Raw genomic sequence first — 25019 nt, forward strand, 5'->3', positions numbered from 1 at the left:
GCCTTTAGGCTTGATAGGAGTCAGTGCAAAGGAAAAAAAAGAGGCACGGGAAAATCTTTTGACAGGTGTCACTTCAAGGAGGAAATAAGGGGGTTCTTTGTTTCTTATATCTGTGTTTTATCCAAGTGCAGTGGCATGAAGATCATTTCCAGTAATGTGATTCTTCTCATTTTAATTAGAGATGTCTCCAGACTGCCCTACCACATCACTGCTGTATTTCACTTGGATAATTTCCCTTCCAGTATCTGGTCTGTCTCTACATTTATTTAAATCAAATATTTCATTTGAATACTGCAGCTCGGAATGGTCTCTCTCAGTTTAAATGCCACAGACATTAGTGTGGAGGTTAAAATATTTACTTAAGTATGGACAAAGTTCCCTTACCTGCCATCATATTCCAGTTTGGGGGAGGGGAAAACCCCTCTAGATTTGACATCTCTGTATTGTGCAGAGTTGTTAAAAAGGGTGCCAATGAGTAGATGCATGGTAATGATGAAAAGGAGTGCATTTGGAATTCAACATAGATGGCAGAAATGCAGGGTGTCAGAGAAGCCGTATATTAAAGGGAATTTGAATTGGAAACTGAATCCCAACCTGCCACTGGGGGCATTTTGATCATTTTGATTTATTAAACTTTTATAACAGCATTCAGATGAAGCTGAATTAAAACGCTTAGTCTTGGGTGGTTTATGATACACAAGTCATCATGCTAGTGAAGTCTCACCGTGATCAATGTAGAGTTAATTTAAGTCGCTTTTTGAATGCAGGTGTACCTGTGTGCTTTAGTATGTATTTAAAAATCTAACAGTGTTCTAATACTGAATCACTTAACAAAAATACAGAATGAAGCCATACTGACATTTATTTTCAGCTGCATTTGAGTGAATCTTGCTATTAAATTGTAGTTGAACTGCAGGAAAACAAACTGTGTATATATTCTTATACCAATTTTAAATATTGATAAATATACATGCATTATAAAATAGCTAGCTGTGAAAATACAACTATTTCCTTGAGAATGGGTCATACTGCTAAGGACATAGATGCTTGTATTGTACTGTTCTGACCATCTCCCAGCCTCAGCAGCTGGACGTAGTCTCAGTGTGCACCATCCCTGCAATAAAAAGAAATCAATTACTATTAGAGTGGCACCGTAGGTTAAAGGCATTACAGGTTCACACTCAGTTTTGCAGCAAGGAGATGATACTTCGCTGCAAATGGGGAATGATGCAAAAGATGGATGAGACAGAGTTCAAGGAGCAGTACTGTGAGGGTCTGGCACTATCATTCCAAGCTGTCTCAGAGACATGATGGATGATTCAATGGCAAGAAGCAATAATACCCGATGATGAGAGATTCGTCTCCAGATCTTGAGCCCACTGCATGCTGTCTACCCGTTAGTGTTCTAGTGGCATAATGGTTCCTGATGTGTTATAAAGAACTAAACTACTGTACTTAAGCAGCTAAATTGGTATGTTGAATTTAGTAACCTAGATTTTTTTGGCAGCTTCTATGAAAGCAAGTAGCATATCAAATGTTCCTGCACATGGTAAATTTAATTACCTCTTATTTATGCATGGTACCTGTTGACAGGATCTTGTAAGCTATGCTAATATGATAGGTAATTTGTTACCTCAAGAAATCACTTTCTATGTGCCCTCTGATCATTATCATGAAACATGATAAGTGATCTAGCACATGAGGTGTAAATGAAAATGAAGTACATACTTTGATTCTATGTATAAATTGTCGCTCGAAAAGTTGTTGCAATTATAATGGAATTTATCTCATAAAAATATGCTCTGCAATGTATCAATGACGTTTAATCATCTTGGTTGGGGAGTTATTTGAAGATAATTTTAAAGAGATTATAAAAAGTTCACTCAGAGTAGTTTGCATAGAAGATTTTTTTCTTTCCTAAATAGTTTTAAATATTTGTCTGTTTAATAATTCATACTGCAGGATTTTTCTGCAGTGTTAACTGCTGGAATATTTGCAGAATTATATAGAAAGGAGTGAGAAACAGATCTGCCTCTCCTGAAGAGGGAAACTTAGCTGCATGCAGAAAGATAGATTTCTTCCTGCTGAGATGCAGTGTTGAATTCAGATGTGCTGGTTTACTAGAGAGCTTGTCATTGAGATTGATATGAAACTGCTAACAGGCATGTCCTGGAGAACATTTAAGGAGTGTTATAAGGAAAATGAATGTGTTTCTGTCCCCTGTTCCCCAGATATGTTCACATTGCTAATGGCAGAGTCTGTGTCCCACCTCCTTCATGAGGAAGGATGACAGTGTTGCATTAGGACTGATGTTTGAATTTTCATCTCTTCCCTAAATTTTTTGTGATTTTTATTTTGTTTCATTTTAAACTTCTTTGTTTCCAGGATCTCATCTACAACATTTCATGTAGTTATTCTGCGTCCATTTTCTTAGCCTTTTAGCATATCTTGTAGTGGCAAACATTTTGAGTGTACCATCCCAGTTGATGTCTATATGTGGTATCAAGTGCAATTTTTCACTTTCCTGAATTCTTTATTAGTAAACCAAAGAGAAAATTTCTGTAGATGAGTTTGGGGACTAAACAGAGAAAAAACACAGTGAACAGTGTTAGAAAAAAGTGAGAGCACCTTCTTAGGAATCAAAACTTGCTTAGGAATTTACTTATATTAGAAACCTTACAGACTAATAAGAATGATCAGTAGGGATGGTAGGGAAAAGCCTCTCAACAGTCAAATTTACAAGAGTTACCTTTTTCCTTCAAGAAAGGAGGATGAAAGTACAAAATAACACAGAATGATAGAATTGTCAAGGTTGGAAGAGACCTTTAAGATCATCAAGTCCAACCGTCAACTTGGCAGTACCATTGTAACCCCTAAACCACCAAACCATCACCCAGTGCAAGATCCAGACACCTCTTAAACACCTCCAGGGATGGTGACTCCACCTCCTTCCCAGGCAACCTATTCCAATGCCTGACCACCTGAACAGTGAAAAAATTTTTTTGAATATCTAATCTGAACCTCCCCTATCTCAGCTTAAGGCCTTTCTCTTTGATTGTCTCACTGCAGACACAGCAGGAGAGATCAGTCCCCACCTCACTGCAACCTCCTTTCAGGGCATTGTAGAGAGTGATGAGGTTTCCCATGAGCTTCCTCTTCTCCAGCCTAAACAAACCCAGCTCCCTCAGCTGATCCTTATAAGACACGTTTTCTTGACCTTTCATGAACCTGGTTGCCCTTCTCTGATCACAATCCTTAATGAGTGTGATCTGAAAGACATAGATACTGCATAGTGTTAGTTATAAAGCAGGGAGAACTTTTGATAGGTTCCAGGTTTATTAAGAATGATAGTCCTAACTTTGTGTGAATTACTTAATTCGAATGAATAAATACCAGCAAAAATACTTTGCTCAATTTAGAGTTTTTCTCTGGATATTTCCATAAATAAATGGATCATAAGGCAAATGAATTTGAACTTTATTTGAATGTACCAAGCATCTTATAGTTTGTGGAACCTAGATTAATCTTTTATTAACTTTTTTGATATTTGTAGTAGCTCTTTGCTCCTTGTGCCTGTCTTGTAGTAGATCCTGTAAGCCATATGGAACTGTACCTGTTTGTGGACACAAGGAAGAATACTACAAAGTGTCAATGCCATATGTGTTTTTAGTAAAGCTGTCTTACGTTAGTAAGCTGGCTTGCTCATTTCCTGAGAAAATCAAGAATATTATATTGATTTCCTGATCTTTTTCACCATCCAGTAAAGATTAAGTCTAAAAATATTTTTTTTCTTTTTCTTTTTTTTACCTGAAATTGGAGTTCTGAGTTTATGTGAAAATCTCAGCTTTATTCTTATGTTGACATCCTCATGGTAATGTAAGTTGTATTTTTAAACAACTGGAGATATAAAGGCTACTGATTTTGAAGGGAGAGGGGGTAAACTAGATGTTTTTCTATGGCTTAAAAATTGAGATTGAAGTCTCATGACTTTTAATGCTTGCTTTCAACTTTACTCTGACTTTGAATGATGTTGACAGCAGTTGGAAATGTCTTGACTAATGATTTATTCTTCAACTTTCCACTTCTCTTAGACTGGATGACTTGCATAGCCTAGAAAAAACAAGCTACATTTAGTGTGATCAAGTTTGTGATCTATGGGCTGCATCACCAGCCATGGGAATATTTTCCCCTTCTTTTTATTGGAGATAGAAAGGAGCAGCTGTTTGGCAGTGTATGAAGCTTGGCAGCTGGATACTTTCAGGGTACGGTTGCAGGGTGGTTTGTTGTTTTGTTTTGTTTTTTTAATATGTGATGTTGAGGCACAGTTCCTTCTTTGAATGTGTACAGCATGGCACTTGGCCCCCTTAGTGCACTGAAGAGATCTGCAAGTTTGCACAAGTATGGCATGCTGCAATCCTCACTTTTGCCAATGCCTTTTCTGTTTTGGTCTTTTTCCCTATTTTGCACCTCTGGACTTTCTGCAATGTGATTTAAGTCTGCCATTTTTGTCCTCTACCTGTTGGTTGCTACTTCTATCAGTGGAACAGAGAAAATGCTGTCAGGTTGAATGTGGCAATAAATGACAATGATGTAATTGAAAGGTGATAAAAAAAGTCTGTTTTACTAGAAAGAATAGCTCCTTTTCCAAAAGGTTTTGTAAAGGTAATATAATTGGACACTTCAAGAAAAAGATTGGACTGTGTCTATTTTCTGGCTGGCTGCAGACATGTTTAAGATGTATTTTGAGTTTAGGCTTACAGACATCTTTCTTGAGATTTGTCTTTGTTTTATGTGAGAAATTGCCTCCACCTTTTAATATTTACTTTTTGTTGCTAAAGTTCTTTACCTTCAGCCACCTCCTAATGCCATTTCAGGAATCTGTTTGACCTTCCTCTTGCATTTTTCCTTCAACACGGCTGCCTAAAGAAATATTTAATGAGTTTTATTTTTCCTGGGAACACCTCCAATACCTACTTGACCTCTAATTAGGTATGTGGACTATGCAACACAAAGAATTGTGCCCTAGGGACACTTTTTTTCCCTCCAAATTACTGTCATTATCAGTGACATTTTCACAATTAGAAACAAAATTATCCTTGTTTTTTTACTTTCAATTGTTCCAGGAACAGCTTTAGTATACAGCTTTGAATAATATTATAAGAGGTCAAAGAACTGATAGAGAGAACACAGGCTGGCTTTTCATTCAGGCCAAATCAAGTGATGGTTTCAAGAAGTTCACCAAGCAACTTTCTGGAGTTGCAGACAGATAAGAGCGGTTTAATTGATGTTTTGTTTTGTCCAGATTTTGCTGCCCTTTACGTAAAACCAAAAGAAGCCCTAAATTAGGAATTGAATGGTATGTCAGTACTTCCAGGCTGTAACAAAGAATTTTTAAGACGTGTCGTGGAAGGAAGACAATGTTCTTGCTCTGAAGCAGAATGTTTTGTATGGGTGCTATTGCTTACATTATAAAAAATGGAGGGGACAGGCACGGGAACATGTGTGCCGAACAGTACGTGCAAACAGTCACCTTATTAAGGAGACTATCCCCCAAGACATTTGCATCATTAGGACTTCTGATAATTAAGATAAACTATACTTCAGTATGGAGAAAGCCTTCTGGCCAACTGACTAAGCAGATGCCAAGTGGAAGCAAATGAAGCTAAGTAGAGTTCTCAGGCAATTAACAGAAATTAATGGACCAGGTACATACAGTCTGTTTCCTGTGGGTGTCAGTTCAGTGTCCTTGCCCTTCCTGCACTTTCAGCTCAGATGACTTTCAGGGGTTTAGCACCTGAGGTTTCCTTATTGAAATTTGCTGGGATTTATCACCTGCTTAGCAAAGCTCACAGGATTCCTGTGGGGGATTAGAAATTTCACAGGATTCTAGAATTTTAATCGATTGAGTGGGAATAATTGAAGCAATTCTTTCATGACAAGAAACCAGTTTTGACTCACAGCATAGTGTTACAGAGGGAGACTTCCAGAGGGACTTTCACTGAGTAAAGAGCTGAAACCTGTCACTTACTGTTTGGTCTGATTTCAGCCTCATTTCTGAAAAAGCCATCTCCATATTGCCATAATTTATGAAGCTTCCTAATCTGTGAGGGAATTTCTTGCATACTCTGTTTTTGACTGATTCTGTGCCCCATGAACAGATTTATACACCAATTATTTATTTGTTTATTTATTTGTTAGACCCTTCCTTAAAGATATATATGTAGGCATGGGCAATGTCTGTTTGTGCATCAGTATCTGATATTACAGTAGAGGCAACAAAAGGCATGGTCCTACCTCTCTTTTCTCTCCGACTCCCCATTTCTGCTTCTTTTACATCAGAAGCATGCTTGTCCCTCTGTCCAGTGAGCTGACTGGGGAGCTAAATTTGAAAAACTCCTGACACTGCAGAAAGAAGTGGATGTTTTTGTGTCAGACTAGTTTACTTGTAGTAGAACCACTAGTCTGGAAAAGATGGAAAGACCAGAAAAGAGGTGGTAGTTCACTCCCCACAATGATGTTGTTGTTTTGGGTTGGCTTAGATATAATGTTAAACTGCATCCTCAGCCTGCTTTGTGGGTGGATTACGCTGTGCTGCAAAAATCTTGGTGCCCACAGAGAATTGTGGTGTGGGAATTGTTCCTGAGATAAACACTGTTGTCTTGGGGGTTTTATTTGGTAGCAGCTTCCTTGTATGAACATGCCCTTAGAGAAGCTGATATAGCAGAAGGGGGCTGACAAGAGATGCAAGTATGTTCCCTCAAGCCCACACTATCTTGTCATAGCTGCAGAGATAACCAGATACCAGAATGACAGGCCTTAATGTAATGGGCCTGAATAGAAAAACCCCATAGTAAACCTCATCTTTGTGTTGTTACGGAAAAGAACTGGTGGAGTTGCTATGGAAGAGGAAGAAATTGACCAGGAAAAGAAACGGTAAATAAAAAGGAAAAGAAAGATAAGTAAAATATTTCTCTTGAACTGGACATTCAGTTTAATTTCAGAATGCTCTTCAGACCATTTAAATACATAAATACAATAACATTTGGAGAGGCTTTTCAACAATATACTAATGAAGTAAGCTATTATGGTTTGTATAGATGTAATTAAAGCATAGAAAAGCAAACATAACTGTGTAGTTGTTTTATCAGTAGTATTCAATGAATAATAAGATAGACAACTATGCACATATCACTGTGCTGCTCTGAAACATATTTGAAATTTTCACCCAAAGGAAAAAAATGGGGGAAAAATGCATTCTAGTCAAAGGATTTGTTGAATCTAAATTAAAAATATTCTTCCACTGAAGAAAAAGTGACTGATTGCAATATTAGAAGTAATTCAAATTTCTCAAAAGGATATTTAAAAAGAGGGAGGGCACTGTAAGGTGTTCATAATTCATAGAAGAGAGAAGGCAATACAAAGGCAAAAATAGTATGCTGAAGAGTAAAGGATTATGAACTTGGGTGAGAAAAATGCCATGAAGACTCATAGGTGGAATAACAGGTGTTTTGTGGCTTTTTAATAATTGACTAATATATGATGTAAACGGGGCATGAACAGAAATGCTTCATTGAATAACTTGAGAAAAATTAGGCAACATATCAAAGGGAAAATGTTTTGGTCTCTTTAGTGCTTTCAAAGGGTATTTTGAGCTTCAGCAGTGTTACTGGCCTGCTTCTGTTACCCATTTTTTGTGTTGTAGAGAAAGAAATGATAAATAATTCAGGCCAAGAAAAGTATAAATATCACCGAGTTAGAATACTCACCTACACGGGAACTACTTAAACTACCTGTGAAACAATGGTGGACAGCAGGGCAAAACATTTTGCTTTGGCAGGACAGGCTGTGTAGACAAGTGGTAGTTTTATGTTCTTTTAAGGTCTTTTAGCAGTTATAAGCCCCAGTATTGCTCATGGATGGGCCTGCAGGGGAGTTCAAGCAAGCTATTTTACTTGCTGACTTTGTTTACCTTTGTTGTTCATTTTCCCCACACGTTGAAGCGATGATGGGATAGGAAAAAAAACGTCCTAAGATGTATGTGGAATGACTTAGCGAAGGTACAACATAATTATGGTCGTCTTACTACGTCTATATTACGTTAACCATTCAGGGATGTAAATCAACAGAAAACTGATCTCTTTTCAGTTGGCTAGCTTATATTGCTTTGGCTCTGCAAAGTAGCTTTTGTTTTAAAATCTAGAGCTCTCCATTCAAGCATCAGAACAAAAAAAAAGAAACTTTGATAATTTATAATTAAATGTGAAGGAAATGTGACCACACAGTCATGGGCTATCCACACTCTGAAGGAAGAGGATAGTTGGATCATTAGTAGATGTATGGAGAGGGCACTCACCTATAATGCATTACATGGATTGAAGCCTATGGGTTATTTCCAGTATTGTCCAATAGTCAATGAGTAGCTTGACAGCTAGCAGCAGTTTGGTAGCTTTTTTTGCTTCTAGAGAGCATGATAGTGAGTTCAGAAAATATTGCTACTGGGCCAAGATCTTCTTAGTTCAGTGTATAGGCTTAGGGAAAGATGCAAGAATGAGAGAGGCACACAGTGATCCACTCCCTTCATACATCATTGAGCATCTAGCAATCTATAGCTTAAGACTTACCAAGCCAGGGACTATATCAATGTATCATGTGTGTAATATCAATGACAAGCCTTCTACAAATTTGTCAAATAATTTCTGAACTTGTGTTTTTGCCCAGTTGGGAGCAATAAGTTCCCACAATTAGCTCAAGTTACCCACAGAAGAAAGTACTTCCCTGCAAAGTTGCCATCTATTTTCACTCAAGAAATAGCAAGTCTTTCCATATTAATCAGTTTCATGCCACTTGTCATTTCATAAACATCTAGCATGTATTCCTTCAATCATCATTCTTTCCTGTTGAGTGTTGCAGATTGATTAAATGTCTCCACATAGGAAGCTGTACTACATCTTCAATAACTTCTATTTGGCCTTTTCTACATCTTGTCTTCTAGCTCATCTGGCAGGAGGTAGGAAGACCAGATCTATATAATTTATTTTAGATAACATTATGAGTTTACACAGTAGCACAAGATATTATGCTTTCTTTGTGTTTGGTTCCTAATAATCACTGATCTCTTATCTTTTTGTCTGAATTGAAGTGACGTGGTCTTGAAATTCCCAACAGAAATTTTATTCCTGTGTGATTATACTGATTTAGAGTCCATAAGGGACTCATAAATCTCACTGCACTGCTTTGTATTTATCAGCTTTGACTTTATTTTACATTTTATTTCTTAATTCTTCAGTATCTCAAGGAAAACAAGAAAAGCTGGGTGTGGCTATTCACAAAATACCAGCAGCTGTAAGATAAGGCTGAAGATAAGGCTGTTGCTGCTTTAATTGGAGCCGTGACTAAAATCTATGTTTTCTTACTGACATTGTAGGTAGACATATGACTTAATGAATGTGTCGAGGAAAATGGTTCAGCCTCAAAAGGAGGGTTGTAGAGACTCCTCTGGGAATCTCTGAACCTGTAAGGTAAGGTGCTATCATTGGAAATGGAAAGTCTCTGCACAAATTCTGACTCCAGTCAGACAAGAGGAATGTATGTGGAATGCCCTTATGCTGAGAGATTGAATAAGTGACTTCTCTATAAGTCTGCACTATGTTCTGAATGCCCCTTTTTATTATCTAGTGCCTCACCTGCAACTAGGCTGAAAAATCAAAACGTCATTTTGGAAATGCTAATGTAAATGTTTTTCTTGCAGCTATTTTCTGAATTTGGATGAACTCTTTTATCTTAACCCTCTCATCTTTTATTGTTTTGCTGCACACATACACACCCACTCTTTCCTCCTCACTAAGAAATGCAACCCCAACTTCAGCCTCTCTAGCCCATTGCATTCCAAAGGAGAAAGTTGGGGTTTTTTGGTGTGTATGGAGTTATTCTGTTTTCAATTTCTAAGTCACTGCACTTAGGAAGGTATAAAAAATATGTGCATGAGACTAGTTTGTGGTACCTCTATATTCTTGACTGTAACCAAAGTTAACTATAAAACAGGTTTCCTGTACTTGTGTGGCCCTGATAAAGGGATTATTTGAAGACTGGAAAAATGCCAGAATCAGCTTCGTGCTCAGATTGCCTAGCCCCTGAGTTTTCACTGCCTGAATGTGGGTACTAAGGAGAAGGATTTGCACCCTGAGAATGTGCCACAGAATTTGGGAAAAGAGGCTATGCCAAGTGGGGAGAACTTAGATATACAAATCTTGCTGATTGCTGACTTCTCTGTCCAGTGACCAAGAACTTCTTAAAGTAAAACTCTAGTGAATTTTGGAAAGAAAAAAACTATGTTAAATGAAAAGAGGAAGGTTTAAGGGATTTTTTAAAATGTCAAAATGCTGTGTTGTGGCTTCTTATGCTTGGAAAAAAGTTATGTGCATCTATTCTGAATGTTTCTGTGAGTCCAGTTTGCCTTTCCCATTACACATTGGGGAGGAAGGTGAATAACAGGTGAAGGCTTTCTAGAGAGCAGGAAAGATGATGTGTATTGAGAGGTAGAAGCCTAAATAGAGTTAAGTGGGGCAGCTTCACCAGCCCTCTGACAGTGTTGACAAAACTGCTTTTTTTATGCCCCAAACTCACATTTATCAGAAGGATAGAAAGTCCCATGAGAGAAGTTTCCTGGTGCTTGCAGTTATTTAGAAGGAAACAAACCAGCCAAATTCTTCAAAGAACACTCATACATTAAAAGTTTGAGGCAGAACTTTGGAATTTGTCAGGAAGAGTTGTGATTTTCCTTGTCTTCATGAAAAGCAGTACTTAAAATTTCTGAAAAAGTACTCCTAGCTTTGTGTACTGGGGACAACAGAGCTTGCTGGTAAAATTGCACAAATCTTTTTCCCCATGATGGCATGTTTTTGTTACCAGCACTCATGTAAAATGTAAGGGCTGCTTTAAAGTATTGTTACTGTCTGTTTAACTGGTAATATGGTGACAATCGATTTATTTTTGTCTCTGAGTCTTTTTTAATGTGCTCTTAGGTGCTTGGTTCAACATGCAGAACCAAAAAAATCCAGTCTTCAACAAAATGCCCATTACACACAGGCCATTTAAATTTTGGGGCATAAATAAACAAAGTAGTTTGCTTGTGCAATCTTTGAAAGTAGCAATTACCACGATGGTGCATATTATTACCAGTGGATCTTGTATTTGAAGAGGAAAGCTGTACTGTACAATTTCTACCCTAATAATTTCTTCTCTTATTATTTCTGTAGAGTTGTTGATTTTGTTTGCCTTTCATATGTGAATACACGAGGCTGGTTACAGAACTTTCAGTGTACCAGCCCAGGTTCAGTAGATGTTGATTAGTATCATATTCAAAAATTAAAACATGCAGTAATAGAATAATGTATTCTTAAGTTTGCTCATCAAAAAATTAATAAGATAACTTAGAATGGTTAAAATGATATAGAAAAAATAATTTTTTTATTATTAAAAAAGCATTATTTATTTCAGATTTTAAAGCTGTGATGAGGTCGGAATTGGCTCAGTTGCCTGAATTAGGGCAGTGTATAAGAATTTCATTTATCTTGCCCCATTTGATATCCCTGTCTTCAGTTTAACCATTAAATATCAAAACTCCAGAATTTAAATAGAGAGAGATTAACAGAATTCAGGAGCACAACAGGCAGCAATCACAAACCAAGGATCCAGCACAATCAGGATTCTTAAGCAGTGACTGGAGAAGGACTTCTGGAGAGGGGGAAGAGCTTAATAAACATTCATGACATTTCCCCTGATACCATCTCAACATCAGATTCCTTCCATCAGTGGTGGTGAGCCTGGTGGTTGTCTGATTAGTTGGTGGTCCACCATCATGTGGTTCTGAGGGAACATTTTTACAAATTTGAGTGCAAAAGCTGCTGCCTCTCAGGTGAGTGGCACTGTGGATTAGTCGTGCTGTAGATCTCGGTACAATTGAGCTAGCTTTTACTGACTGTCCAGTTGGACTATGATTGGATGGGTCTATTTCTTGTGAGACCAGAAAGACAGTTGGTGACTTCCTAGTCGGATTTCTCCCAGTGTAAGCAGTCACATTAACCATGTAAATAATACTACATAACAGTAAATGTTTGTGTCAGCTGAAATCAGATGCAAAATTTAGACTCTTTTACTGTACTCTGGGAATTTCTATTCCAGAGTCATATTGATACGTTGAACCCTTTTTGCAACAAAACAAAGGCAACATGTTTTTATCAACTCATCTAAAATCATAATATCTCATAAAAAATTCATTAGTATGCAGAACTGGTGGGGTTTTCTGTTCTGATTTGTTTTTCTAGAAAGTTCTTTCAGGCTTTTCATCACACTCAGAATCCATTTGGCAGTGGGGTGGATGGCAGCTGCTTTGTTACCTTCATTTCATAGGTATTTCTTAACACCTGTCCAGGTGCTGTGGCAAGGATGGTGGCTCCTTTTGGCCGCTTCTATCCCCCTACCCCTTTCTGAGGGTGGCTTTCATGGTGAAAACAGATGTACTAGCCAGCACCTTCTTAAAAGGCAGTCTCAATCTTTGCCTTCTCTTTTCCCCTGTCTCGAGAACCTGAACTTGTGCTTCTGTTTCTGTACTGACACTGGCTCTTGTCTGAAACCACTGTAAGTTTCTGCAGGGGCCCAGGAAAGCAGGGAACTTCCATGTACACCTCTGCAAGAGCAGTTTTAAACCTAAACCATCATGAATGTAGTGTAGATGAGTGACACTGCAAGCAACATTGATGGTGGGAAGTGAAGGAGTAGGGTTGCCCTGTGAGGTGCATGTTAGATGATGTGTATTTCACATCTGTGATGTAAAACTGTGGTGTAAAAACCATTTTGGTTTCTGTTGGTTCATTGCATAGATTGAGGGAAGTGTCTCAGTGCTTCCTAAAATTAGTCCCCTTCTCTGTCATTCCAGTGGGCTGCCTTCTGGCATTTTTGGCAAGAAATATTTGGACACACTGTAATAAGACATGTGAAGACATTGCTGGTGGGAACATCTATATGCGTCTTAGAAAAGATTATGAATAGAAATAGAGGGATTTGAGCAAGAAAACAGCCCCTCAAAAATAAATTTGCTCAAAAGTGGCAATGGATTCTGTCATTTCCCCCCCATAGATTTGCATAGGCTGAGCACACACGAAATCTCTCTAGATATTCATTAATGTGTAACCCTTATATTGCCTTGTATCATTTTTTCCTTTGGTGGTAGTATTAAAGTGCTGACAGAAAGCCTTTAACATCAGTGAAATGGGATACCTTAGGAAGAACTTTGCAGAATGCCTTGCAAGTCCAAAGGGGAAGGTTTTCTGTTAATCTCTGCCCCCTGTGCATTTGTAAGGTCTTGCCTTAATAATAAGTGTGTGACCTGCTTGCCTTTCTTCCTTCCTCCACCTCTGTGCATCCATGATTTAACCCATGGTTTAGGTTAATAGTTACAGTAAAATCAGTCTCACCTCTTACATGGTTAAATTTCTGTAATTGTTATTAAATACAGATGTAAATGCTTGGAAGCTAAAGCCATGCCAGCTATTCCTGTCATCTGCAGGTACTTTAGAGTTCAGTAACCTTCTGGTACAAGGATGTGTACAGCTCGCTGCATTTATAGAGCATGATACTGTTTTGAATTCTACCTCACGATGATACTGTTCCAACAGCACATGGCACATTTTTCTCCATCATTCAAAAGGCATGCAGGAGAGCTGGTGATAAAAATTTGTGTTAGTGTTGGCAGGTTATCATGTGACTTCCAAAATATGGCATACAGGAGAATTCCAGGACAGGCAGGAGTGCTATCTGGGTGAATTTTTTTAGCTTTCAAGTTTTATAGTTAGGTAGAGCTAGTGAGGTATAAATCTCTATTAGATTTGGGGTTTTGTTTGTTTGTTTTTCGGGGTTTTTTTGTTTTGTTTTGGGGTTTTCTGTTTGTTTTTTTTTTCTTTTTTTGTTTTTGTTTTTGCTTGGGTTTTTTTGTTTGGTTGGTTTTGGTTTTTTTTTTTCTTTTCCCCCCCCCCTTCTTATTTTATTTATTTATTTATTTATTTATTTATTTATTTTTGTTTAACTGAATTCTATTGAAATGCTCTGATTTTGTTGCAGGTGTTTGAATTTTTTGAGTTTGATTATAAATATGTCACTGTAACTTCTGTCCATGAGAACGTTTCTATATTTGGGTTGTTTAGGCAGTAAACTGAGTGTGTGAGTGACTACTGACTACATGACTACTCAGCATCAACAGATATAAGAATAATGGAAAAATCTTCACAATCTCATTTTACTGGACCAGTTCGGACTTAAAATGAAATAAAAACAAAAATAATGAAAGTACTTAGAAAATAAATATATTCCCATCACACATTGCATGTAAAAAACATGCATTACATAAGCATGTAAAAGAAAATTCTGGAGTCTCTAAAGCAATATTCTGTTCTTTTTCAGGCATTCTTTCTGTAATCTTTAGTTTTATTCCTTTTCATCATTGACAGCATGTGGATGTGCATGCAGAATGCAGTATCGTCAAATTGCAGAGCCTTGTAGAGTTGAGGGTAATCCTTTCTTGGGAAGTACCAATTTTGAAGAAGGCATTCAATTTTCTTCTCAACCTGCTGGTTCCTGACAATGAAGCAGATAAAACATTTCTTTCCAACAGTAATCTCAACATTGACATCTCAAGGGCATTACTGATACATGTGGATAATGAAGTCATTGTGATCAAGTCTTTGCTGGAGACATTTCTATAACTGACTCATTTATGCTGACTGATTTTTTTATTTTTTTTATTTAAAATTTGAATGACTTCTCATTACAGGCACCTCCTTTTCTTACATTTATTCATTTTTCCTCTAGGATTGTGCTGCATAAATGCCTTTAACACAATGCAATCTTTTTGACAAAATGTGTCATAATCTTCTAATTGATTCCCATAGTAACATAGCCTACTATCATTCAAAAAATAAGCATGTGTACTGATCATAAATTGTGTAGAGAGATGACATAGTCCAATTTTTATTTAGACTTTTTTTTTACATGTAAGCTGGGCATGTTCTTAACCTTGTTTACAGTTTCTGCTGACAATGCTAAAGCTGCACGCTGTTCCTTTATTTTAAAGGAAGATAATAAAATGAACATAGTGGTGTTTCAAATCAAGGTGAATAAAATGCCACGGTGATGCATAGGATATAACATCACTATGCAGAAGTTAGCAGTTTTCACTGTTGAAATAATTCCTATTTCAGCATTTTAGGTGGTCAGTAACTGCCACGTCACCTAAATTAAATACGTTTTAGCTGCATGAGCTTGCAGACTTTTTTGTACCTATGACACAAACTTTATGTATTAGCTGCTCAAAGCTAAAACAGTAGCTTGAAGTGAGCTTGTGACTTACTATTCCTGTTGGCAGACCCCAAATTAGAGACATTATGGTGAAATATGTCAGTACCCTACCTAAGCCAGTATCGTGATCTCACTGTTCAATTTGCCATTTCTGTTTGTTGCTGTTTTCTCTCCAGTGACTGATTCTCTAGGTAGTTACCTGAATTTCACTGTTATAGATATTTATTTTTAATGTTTATTTAAAATTGATTCTTTCCGTTTTTCCATTTCAAGTAATAAAAGACAATGAAAATGGTCTTGCAAACTCTCTGAAGAGAGTTGGATAAATCACTTGACACCACCTGGTCACTAATCCATTACTTACAATGAGTTCTTTTGTTCCAGACAACTAACTCTCTTAATTAAAATATAACATTTTGTAAGTATTCTGTCTCAACCTCTGGACTAGCAGCTAGTGCCAGATACTGTGCAGTTGTGATAAATTCTTTTTTATAGTCACAGAAACAATTTTCTGAAGTCACAGAAATAAAGTCTGCGTAAGTGGAATTGAAAAGAAAAAACAGGTTTGAGAAAAACCTTTGTAGCAGAATTGTAGATCATGAGCTGTTCAAGTTTCTCCATGCAGCCATCATCACTTATGGTCACAGGACAGCAGTTGAGATAAGTCAGAATTAGTTTTTGATTGTGTTGGAGTTTTGTTTGGTTTTGGCTTTGGGGGTTTTTTTTTGTTGTTTTGTTTTGGATTTTTTTTTTTAAATAAAAGTAGGCTTGTAGCTATATGGAATATTTAACTTTAAAAGCCTACTGATTTCTACATGAAGAAGTCATTCTATGGTATGATATGTCAAAGTTAGTTATTTTTATGAAAACATCTTTGCTGCCTTCTCATCAGTACAGTGCCTTCCCCAAGCTACCTGTAGAAGACAAAGATGAGATCAACAGAAACTTTCCCATCAGAAAAAAAAATTAAAAATGTACAATTGTTAACAACGTAGAAAAATTAAGCACCTGTTAAAATGAGTTAAACTTGACAAGCAGAGAGACATTTTTGTCCATTGGGAGAAAAAAAAAAAAAAAGATGAAACAAATTTATTAAGAAAATGGTAAATGAGTTTATGAACAAATAGAAAAGCCAAGCAATAGCTTGGGGAATTATTAATTAAGTGGCCAAGGCTTGTGAGAGCTCCAAAGGACTTGCAGCTGGTTGGGTTTTTATTGTGTTAATTTCTCAGTAGCATTTGGTCTTGCGGTAGTGGACATAATTGTAAAATTTCTCTGAGGGGAGTTATTTTGAGCATTGCAGCTGGTTTAAGCAAGTGTGCCTTCCTGCAGCCTCTGCAATGTGCCCTGCCCTGCAGTCAAGCTCATCCTCCTTTATTCTGACATTTTTCAGATGCATTGTGTCTTTTGGGCAGGAGTAATCTGTGTAGCTGATGTATAGTATGTCTGGCTAAGAATAAGCTTGCACTTGTTCTTCTCCTTTGTGACAAGAATAAGGTGGGCAGCTCAGGTGAGAAAAGCAAGTACCACTATGTGGTGTGCAAGCAAGAATCCCATGAGCTAAATCCATAATGGCAGCATTTCTCACTTGAGACTGGGTGTGTGTCTGCACCTATGAACTGGGTAGTTAATATTGTCCTGATGTAATTTTATTGGACTTCCCATGTGAAGTCTGATTAGTGGTTGGAAGGTCTTGGAGCAACCTAGACCTAGAGGTATGTTTTTAATAATGCTGAAAAGGAAAATATGCCATGTTCTTGTAGGTTTTTTGGTTTGGGGTTTTTTTTCAGTCTTTTTGCATTTCCTTGTTTTCAGAAGCCAAGGAGAGTGCTCAGTTCCCATTACTGAACTGCCCTCAATGTGCTGCACAATCTATTTGATGCATAGGCTTTTGGGATTTTTTTATTCATCTTCCATGTGTTATTCAGCAAAACCACTAAGGACCAAACTACTCACTAGAGATGGAGCATATAGGGTGACAGACTCAGCTGTGAGTGTAGTCTGACATGCACAGAAAGAGAAAACTTGAGACCTTGTTGGAAATTTAAAAATAAACTGCAGAGGCTTCCTGTGACTTCAAGGTTCATGATACCTCTGCTGTTCATCAGGTCTGTGCTTTCAGCTTGGCATCCCTCAGTCCTCTGCATTAACTTGCTTTTTGACTGAGTAGAAGAATTTCTCATTAGGCAAGTTCTGTTTTCTGTAATGCTTCCCCCTTAGCTGGCAAAGTCCCCTGTTTGTGTTAATACACCTTGTATTGGTGCTGAGGTGTGGCAGGTCTTGTCAGAGTAGAAGACAGCCAGGTGTCCTTGCAGACAGGCCGAGTCCAAAATAAACTTATTTGTCTTAAAATCTGATTGATTTTTTTTTTCCTCTCAGAGCAGTACTTCCTATTAAAGATATGCCACATGCAGAATGATTTTTGCAAAAATTAAAAAAAAAAAAACAGTGTTTGGAAAGCCTCCATGGTTTGTTTTTATTTTCAAACTGTTCATAATTCATTTTGTCATCACCTTCATGACCACTTAATTTCTTTCATTTATACTTCTTTGGAGCTGTAGGTATTCCCCCAACTTACAATTAAGGAAATGCAGAATTTCTTACTGTTATTGTCGTTCACTTAATATTCTCATTGTTACATTTGTAGCTTAATACTCTATCTGCATTTAAGTTTTCAGTCACTACTTCTGGTTAATTCTTTTTTTCCACGGGATTGACTAGCTTTTAAGACCAAGAATTTTTCATGTTTTTTGAATGTTTCCCTGCTAGTACTTGACTGCCATAACTTTTTCTTCTAAATGTCATTCATGTTCTCCAAATTTCAAACAATATTTCTACCTCTTCTGGTTTTCAATACTTTTTAAAACTAGAATCTCTAGAGCAGTATGTAATCTTCCAGTACACGAGGAGTACTGAAGTAGTGTAACTCTTGCCCCTATACGCCTTGGGTATCTCAGACTGCATAGCCAGTGTGGTCAGGCACTGAACCTCAACTGAATTCAACTAGAAAACCAGAGAGCTTGTAAGAAATATGCAGACATACTTAAACAGCTTTGCGAGAAATTTCCCTAGAAGAGGAAATGAGTTTGATGTAAGTGGGAGCTGAGTCAGTCTTGAATCATTTGTGGAGGCATCTTTGCTATACTCCCTAGAACATCCAGTATTAGCTGTATTTACATGACTTTATATTTTTGTTTCTTTGAATTATGACAAATTTTAAAGGAACTTTGTATTCTTTTGGTTGACCTACTTTCTTGATAGTGTATGGTGTAATTAAAACATCCACTTTAATTTCTGGGGAGGTGAGGCTGATGTTGGGCATTCTTTTAATAAATGAATGTTTTGTTATACTTGTAAAAATTAGGATTTTTATGATTGCCCCTCTTGTGTGTATTGGGTTAAATAGTTAATACTCAGCATATCAAGTGTATGGCTTGGTGTGAGATATTTCACAGAACAAGCTGACCATGCTGTCACCAGAGGGAAGGCACAGTGTGTGCGTGAGTGGAGGGGACTCGCAGGCTATTACTGCACAGTGTTAATGTGTGCAGGGGCTGTACAAGGCACGAGTGGGATAGAGTGGATGAAGGCATGCACCTGCTCTGTGTGCTCAGGCTCTGTGGTGACCAGCCCTCTCCTCCCCGGCTCTTCAAACCCTTCTGCTGTGTAGGAAGAGTCTCTTGTGTCTGGTACATGTTATGCTCAGAAAAACATGACTCTTGTATATAAGTAATATTTTATCAGGCACGTATCATCCAGTATCAGCTTTTCCTCCAAAATGGAACAATATGTAGAATTCTGCTTTAGTTTTATTTTTATTTTTTCTTTGAACTGATCATTAACAGTATGATTGCCAGTAAGATACTAATTAAACCACCTTCCTTTGCTTTAAACTTAGGAAGTATTTAATCTTGGAAGGCAACATGGTATAGTATGCATATATTACTTGAGAATATTGGAAGTTTTATGCATATTAGTTACTATAATAATAACACTAATGACCTTTTCTGGTTGTTTTTTTCTGTCTGTGAAAGCATAATTATTTGCATACAATGTTTAATATTGAAGATATGACACAACCACTTAACTGTAGGAAGACTGGTAGTGGAGGTTGATGCTGCATGCTTATTCTAGTCATTGGTGCCTAAATATAATACTACATTTAATATACAATGTCATATACATACTGATGTGAGCATAATGTACTGCTAGTAGCTCAGCAGAATGGGAACTTAGTACTGATGAAATGTCAGTCTTAATTTTTTATTACCTTAGCTGTGGGCATTTTATGTCAAAACCAGAGCTGACCAAATACTGCAAAATGCAATGCATGAAAACACTTTCATTTATTTAATGTCTTGAAGATGTACAAGTGGTCTTTTAATATAGTCTTTCTGAGATGTTAGTGGCCATGAAAATAGTAAGGGATTTCATCAGATTTAACACCTTTAAGCACTAGCTAAAAATACAGGCAGAAAATGAGTCAGTAATTAAACTAGTTACATTGGAAAAGGAATCTTAAATTTTGTGCTTAGCAAAGGAAGAAACGAAACTCATCATTCAGGGTCTTTGATCAAATTGTTAAGTGTATCTCAAATATCTATCAAAGTCCATTCTACTGATGAGTTAAACTGTCCATGGGTTGAAATATTTTTTCATAAATTATTGTTTGTAACTTTATGGCTCTTCACAGAGGGCTCATGGCTGAGAAAAAGGGAACGAAGCTCAAGGAAAATTGACTGCTAGGAATACTGTGTGTCTTAGCCATATCTCCTCATAATATTTGGGGAAGGTGGGTTCTTTTTGGCAGAAATAAAGGGCACAGTTCTCCAGTTGGGTTGCAGTGATCAGGGCAGTGAGAAGGTGGAGGGAGGTCACCGTGCTGCCCCACATGGCTTTGGGTCTGGTGAGCCTCAGTTTCCTGCAATTCTCTAACCCAGGCTCTGAACACCTAAACCATCACCTGGCTTGGCTGAAGCTGAGTTTTTATGTTGTTTAAAAGCCAGAACAAACTTCTGAGAGGCTGATTTTCTTTAGGGTACTTTTTCACATATCTCCTTTTATTTTTCGTGCCTTATGTAAGAGGTTTTTCATTTTTGGCAGACTGTCTTCTCAGGGCACTCTGCAAGTGGATTATTTACTACAGGTGGACCCAGATTGCTGGGGTAAAAAACCAGCAATATACACTTCCTTGAAGGATGTAAATTGTGTTTTAAAACTCACTGAAAGAAAAGTATTGTTAATATGTGTGATATTTGCTATGGGAATAGCAACCAAAACATTAATGATGGCTTTGTTCTGTCTTTTTAGCTATCAATGGCAATTTTTAAACTGTAAAAGTTCCAGGTTGCTGTATATACAAAAGGAAATTGTGATTTCAAATTATAAATGTGGATGTGGTTATAGAATAATGAATGGGAATAATTAATAGAAAGTTAATTGGGTAACATCAGAAAAGTTTATTCTGGTATATTGGGATTGCATGCTTCAGTTGATACTTAGTGTACTTTTGGGATTTCTGGTTGCACCTCACCTCTGGTTCTGATAGTATATTGTATTATGAAGAATATTAATAATGCTGCAGAACAATTACTTGTTCATTTGCTAACTGATTAAAATTCATGCATAATTTATTGGAACTGGGAGAGACTTTATAAATAAGTCTCCTTGGCCTCAAGAGCTTAAAAACAAAATGCGTATGCTAATATAAGAATGTGCTTTACTTCTTAACATAAAAACTTAATAGGCAATGGTATGTTAGTCTCATTAATGTGAGGTTTTATTTGTGATAATCATGCTCTTAATCAAAGTGTATACTTCTAAACATAGCCATATGTTTTAGAAGTTTATAACTTGGAGTTGGCAGTGCATCATGATCATCAGTGAGGATGTTTTCTGCTATAATATACACTGACCTTAGCATACATTAGTTTGACATTTAAAATGTTAGCTCCAAAGCAAACAAACTGCCCTCATTATGCCCAGCTGCATTTCTGAGCTTTGATGCAGGTAAGGGATCTAAATTAATTCATATGCACATTTATTGCCAAAACATGGTAAAATGTTAATAATTGCTTGAGATATTTTCTATAGTTTTGTATATCCCGAAGCAGAAATGGAAACACTTTGGAGCATTCACCTTTTCACTCTGGGAGGAAAAAATCAGCTCCCATTACAGCCACTATGACAAGGCTACAGACTCCCCGGTCTGCAAACTGAGTGTCTTGAGAAGCAGTTAATTTAGAAAAAGGTCTGCAAGATAAGTGCCAAAATCTGGGAAACCTGGTTGCTTATAGAGCTGGTGAATATACTGTTTGGAACAAGCTGTGGTATCTGGAAGGGAAGCTTTGCTGCTGGAAATAGAGAAGCAGACAGAACCAGGGAGTCATTAGCTGAACGTCAGCATGCAGGGAAGATGGGACATCAAAGGAAGTCCACCACTCCCCATCACATTTTCTGTCACTGACACTGATGGGATCATCCCTGGGTGGCAGAACACGTGGAATGCATCTGTGTCTTAACTTGGTTGTGTGGAATGTGGGGGAAGTGGTGCAAGGGTCCCCTGTAGGGAAATCTTATGGTCTGGGGTCAAAAGTTATTTTTAATGTACTGGCCATGAGATCCCCTCTACCTGCTCAGAGTTGCTGATTTGTAAGTTCTGCATCGCTGCTGTGTGAAACCCCTGTGTGCACTGAATCTAGCATCGTTGCCTAATTAACTGAAACAAATTAGTTGAAATATAAGCCATCTGGAATGAAAATGAACCCTCCATGTTTATCAGTGAATTCATTTTATTAGAAAAATACCTGTTGCTTGTGATTTGTTTCTTAAAATAAATCATGTTGAGGCAATGTTTCTATGTTAACATTTCTCAGAGTAAGGAGGACCACCCCTTCCTGTTTGGTCTGTCATTACCTTTTTCACTGTGCAGCTGCATTGAAATATTTAGGCAGGCAAAAGCTGATGAGAAGAGGGGATGACAAAAGGCAACACACATCCTATTGTTCAAGTTTCAAAATCAGTTAATAACTTACTAAAGAATAAAATACTGTATGTTGTTGCCATATGTCTTTATTTTGTCATTCTCCTGGCAGCTTTGCTCAGTTCTGAATATTCTGAATGCCTGTAATAGGCATCTATATCCTTTCCCCTAACTACATCCGGTGGGTTTCAGATTAGCTGCAGTGATACTCATTTTTAAGAATATTCTGTGCAGGGGTAGTGTATCATCTCTTGCAGCTCTTTCTATAAGGAAAGTACAAACATGGTTTCAGTCAATAAAAAAAACCTCAAGTTATTGGTATAGTAAATTATATAAATGAGCATAGTTTTTTTCAGAAAAAAATCTCAAGCAGCAGCAATATATAAATCAGGATTTTGTGGTCTCCAGCTGAGCTTTTTAACAGGAAAAAATAGCATTGAGCAGATGCCAGTAGTGCACCACTCACTCCCATCAGCTGAAATTCTCCTCAGCTCTTCTTCATTGATGTCAGTTTGAATTTGCTTCTGAGGTTTGGAATTTTCGCTGACCAAACTCTGACAACTTTCTGTGTAGAGAGCCCTCCTCTTAGTGGGAGGAGGGCTTTTTCCAGCTTTTGTTTTACCGCTGGCTTATTTTTTGTCTCCCCTGCAGAGCCACCTCGGCCAATAGCACCCCCGCAGCTGCTGGGCGTTGGGCCTACATACTTGCTCATCCAGCTGAATGCCAACTCGATCATTGGCGACGGCCCCATTATCCTGAAAGAAGTGGAGTACCGGATGACGTCCGGGACCTGGACTGAGACCCATGCAGTCAACGCACCAACGTACAAGCTCTGGCACCTGGACCCTGACACCGAATATGAGATTCGGGTCCTGCTCACCAGACCGGGCGAAGGTGGGACAGGGCAGCCAGGACCACCACTCATCACCAGGACCAAGTGTGCTGGTGAGTGTTGCTCTGGAAAATTAACAAAAACCCAAAATCTTTTACTTTATGGTTTAATTGATTGGCAGGTGTGTTGGCTCCAATTAACTTCTATCAGGACTTAAGGATTCACTTCACGCCCACAGGATCCCCAAGTTTCTGGATCAGTAAGGTTTTGCTTCGTCCTCTTCTTTCCCTGGTCATTGTCTAGGTTGGTAACCCTTGGAGGCTAGGTTAGGAGGCGGGAAGTTAGAAATCCAAGAAAACATTTTACTCTTCCTCAGGCAAGGAATGGAACTTGATTTCTGGAAAGTACTGACCTCCTTGCTTCTTCACCTTGATATTTTCAAATGCATTTTAAGTAAACTTGCACATAGAGGAAATTGCATGAGAAAAAAGGATATGTTTAAGAAATAGAGCCTTGCAAAAAAAAGTGTAGTGTACTTCTGCATAATTTGTCTTTTCCCAAGCAGTTACGCATGGCCTGAACAGAGTCTCCAAGAACTAAAATATGAATACTAAAATCTCCAGCTATGACTGTTCCCAAGGGAAGTGATCACAGAACCAAGCTTGCCAGAGTTCAAGAAGCGTTTGGACTGCGGTCTCAGGCACATGGTGTGACTCTTGGGTCTCTCCTGTGCAGGATGGGGAATAAAACTCAATGATTCTTGTGGGTCCCTTACAACTCAGAATATTGTATGATTCTCTAAATTGTAAAATACAATTGAAAATATTAATGGAGTGTTTTCTCCAATTTTGACTGCTATCACCAAAATCATGTGCTGCTGAGCCCTGCAGTCTGCTTCCTGTTTCTTAGAGTGCCCCTGCGTGGCCAGCACCATGAAGACAAAGCACTGCCAACTTGTGTTATATGCTGTTCCTTCTAAAGCTTCTTAAAGTTATTTTAATCTCAGCTTTCTCAAGAAGAAAGATAATGCCTATGTCTCATAGTTGCAGGGGAAAATAATTATAGATTTGAATCTCAGACTGTGAGGAAAATAAGCAAAACTAAATTGTGGGTTTTCCTCTCCTAGTCTCAGGACTTCTAGGGCCTGATGGTATTTTAAAGTTGGCACAGTATTAGATTTAGCAAAGTGTGCTGATAACCATCTATTCAAAATTGCAGTAAAGTAATCAGAACAACAAACCAGAGTGTCAGGTTTCCATGTGTCATGTATATACGTGCATATGAGAATCAGAAATATGAATAGTTTTTTCACAAGTTGGTGACATCTCTGATGGATGACCACTCATTTTGTTTACTTGAGGAAGACTGTCAGGGTCTGGATCAGAAGCCAGGAATTCTAGCAGATTAGCTCAGTGGGTATGAAATCCAGAAAATTAGAGAATTATTTTTAAAATTGGGAATGGTATGGTCAGAAGCTGAGGCACAAATCTGGAGTAAGACTAAACTGAAGGCATCTTTTGGAGTTTGTGATCATTTTTATAATTTAGTCTTTCTTTCCAGTGAAGCAAAAAGATCTATGTGTCTATCTCAGTTAAGATGTCAGTCTTTGAGATCTAAGTAAGGTTAAAGTATTGGTTTATTGCACGGAATTGGTTTAGACATTCTTCTGAAAAAGTAGGAATTGGAAAACAGCTTCTGTTTTAAAGCCGAGACTAAGAAATCCAAATGTTCAGGCTGTTTTCCTAGCATTTGAAAAAAATGTAACTTTAATTTACTCAGGTTGTGACAGAGTAAAGATTTTTAATGGGAAAGGAAAAGAAAGTAAGTAATGATTTATGTGACATGTTTTTAGAAGCC

General features: G+C 37.6%; 1 protein-coding gene across 17 annotated transcripts in view; it reads left to right on the forward strand.

Annotated features, from left to right (window-relative positions):
• Positions 1–25019, forward strand: part of PTPRK (protein tyrosine phosphatase receptor type K) — a 387506-nt gene that overhangs the window by 197974 nt on the left and 164513 nt on the right. For all 17 annotated transcript variants that reach the window (XM_039568293.1, XM_039568298.1, XM_039568297.1 and 14 more), the window contains exon 7: positions 22982–23275. In XM_039568293.1, the coding sequence (XP_039424227.1) occupies positions 22982–23275 (294 nt within the window). The remainder of the gene's footprint in view (positions 1–22981; positions 23276–25019) is intronic.

Source organism: Corvus cornix, chromosome 3, assembly GCF_000738735.6.
Source record: "Corvus cornix cornix isolate S_Up_H32 chromosome 3, ASM73873v5, whole genome shotgun sequence".
Classification (NCBI taxonomy): Eukaryota; Metazoa; Chordata; class Aves; order Passeriformes; family Corvidae; genus Corvus; species Corvus cornix.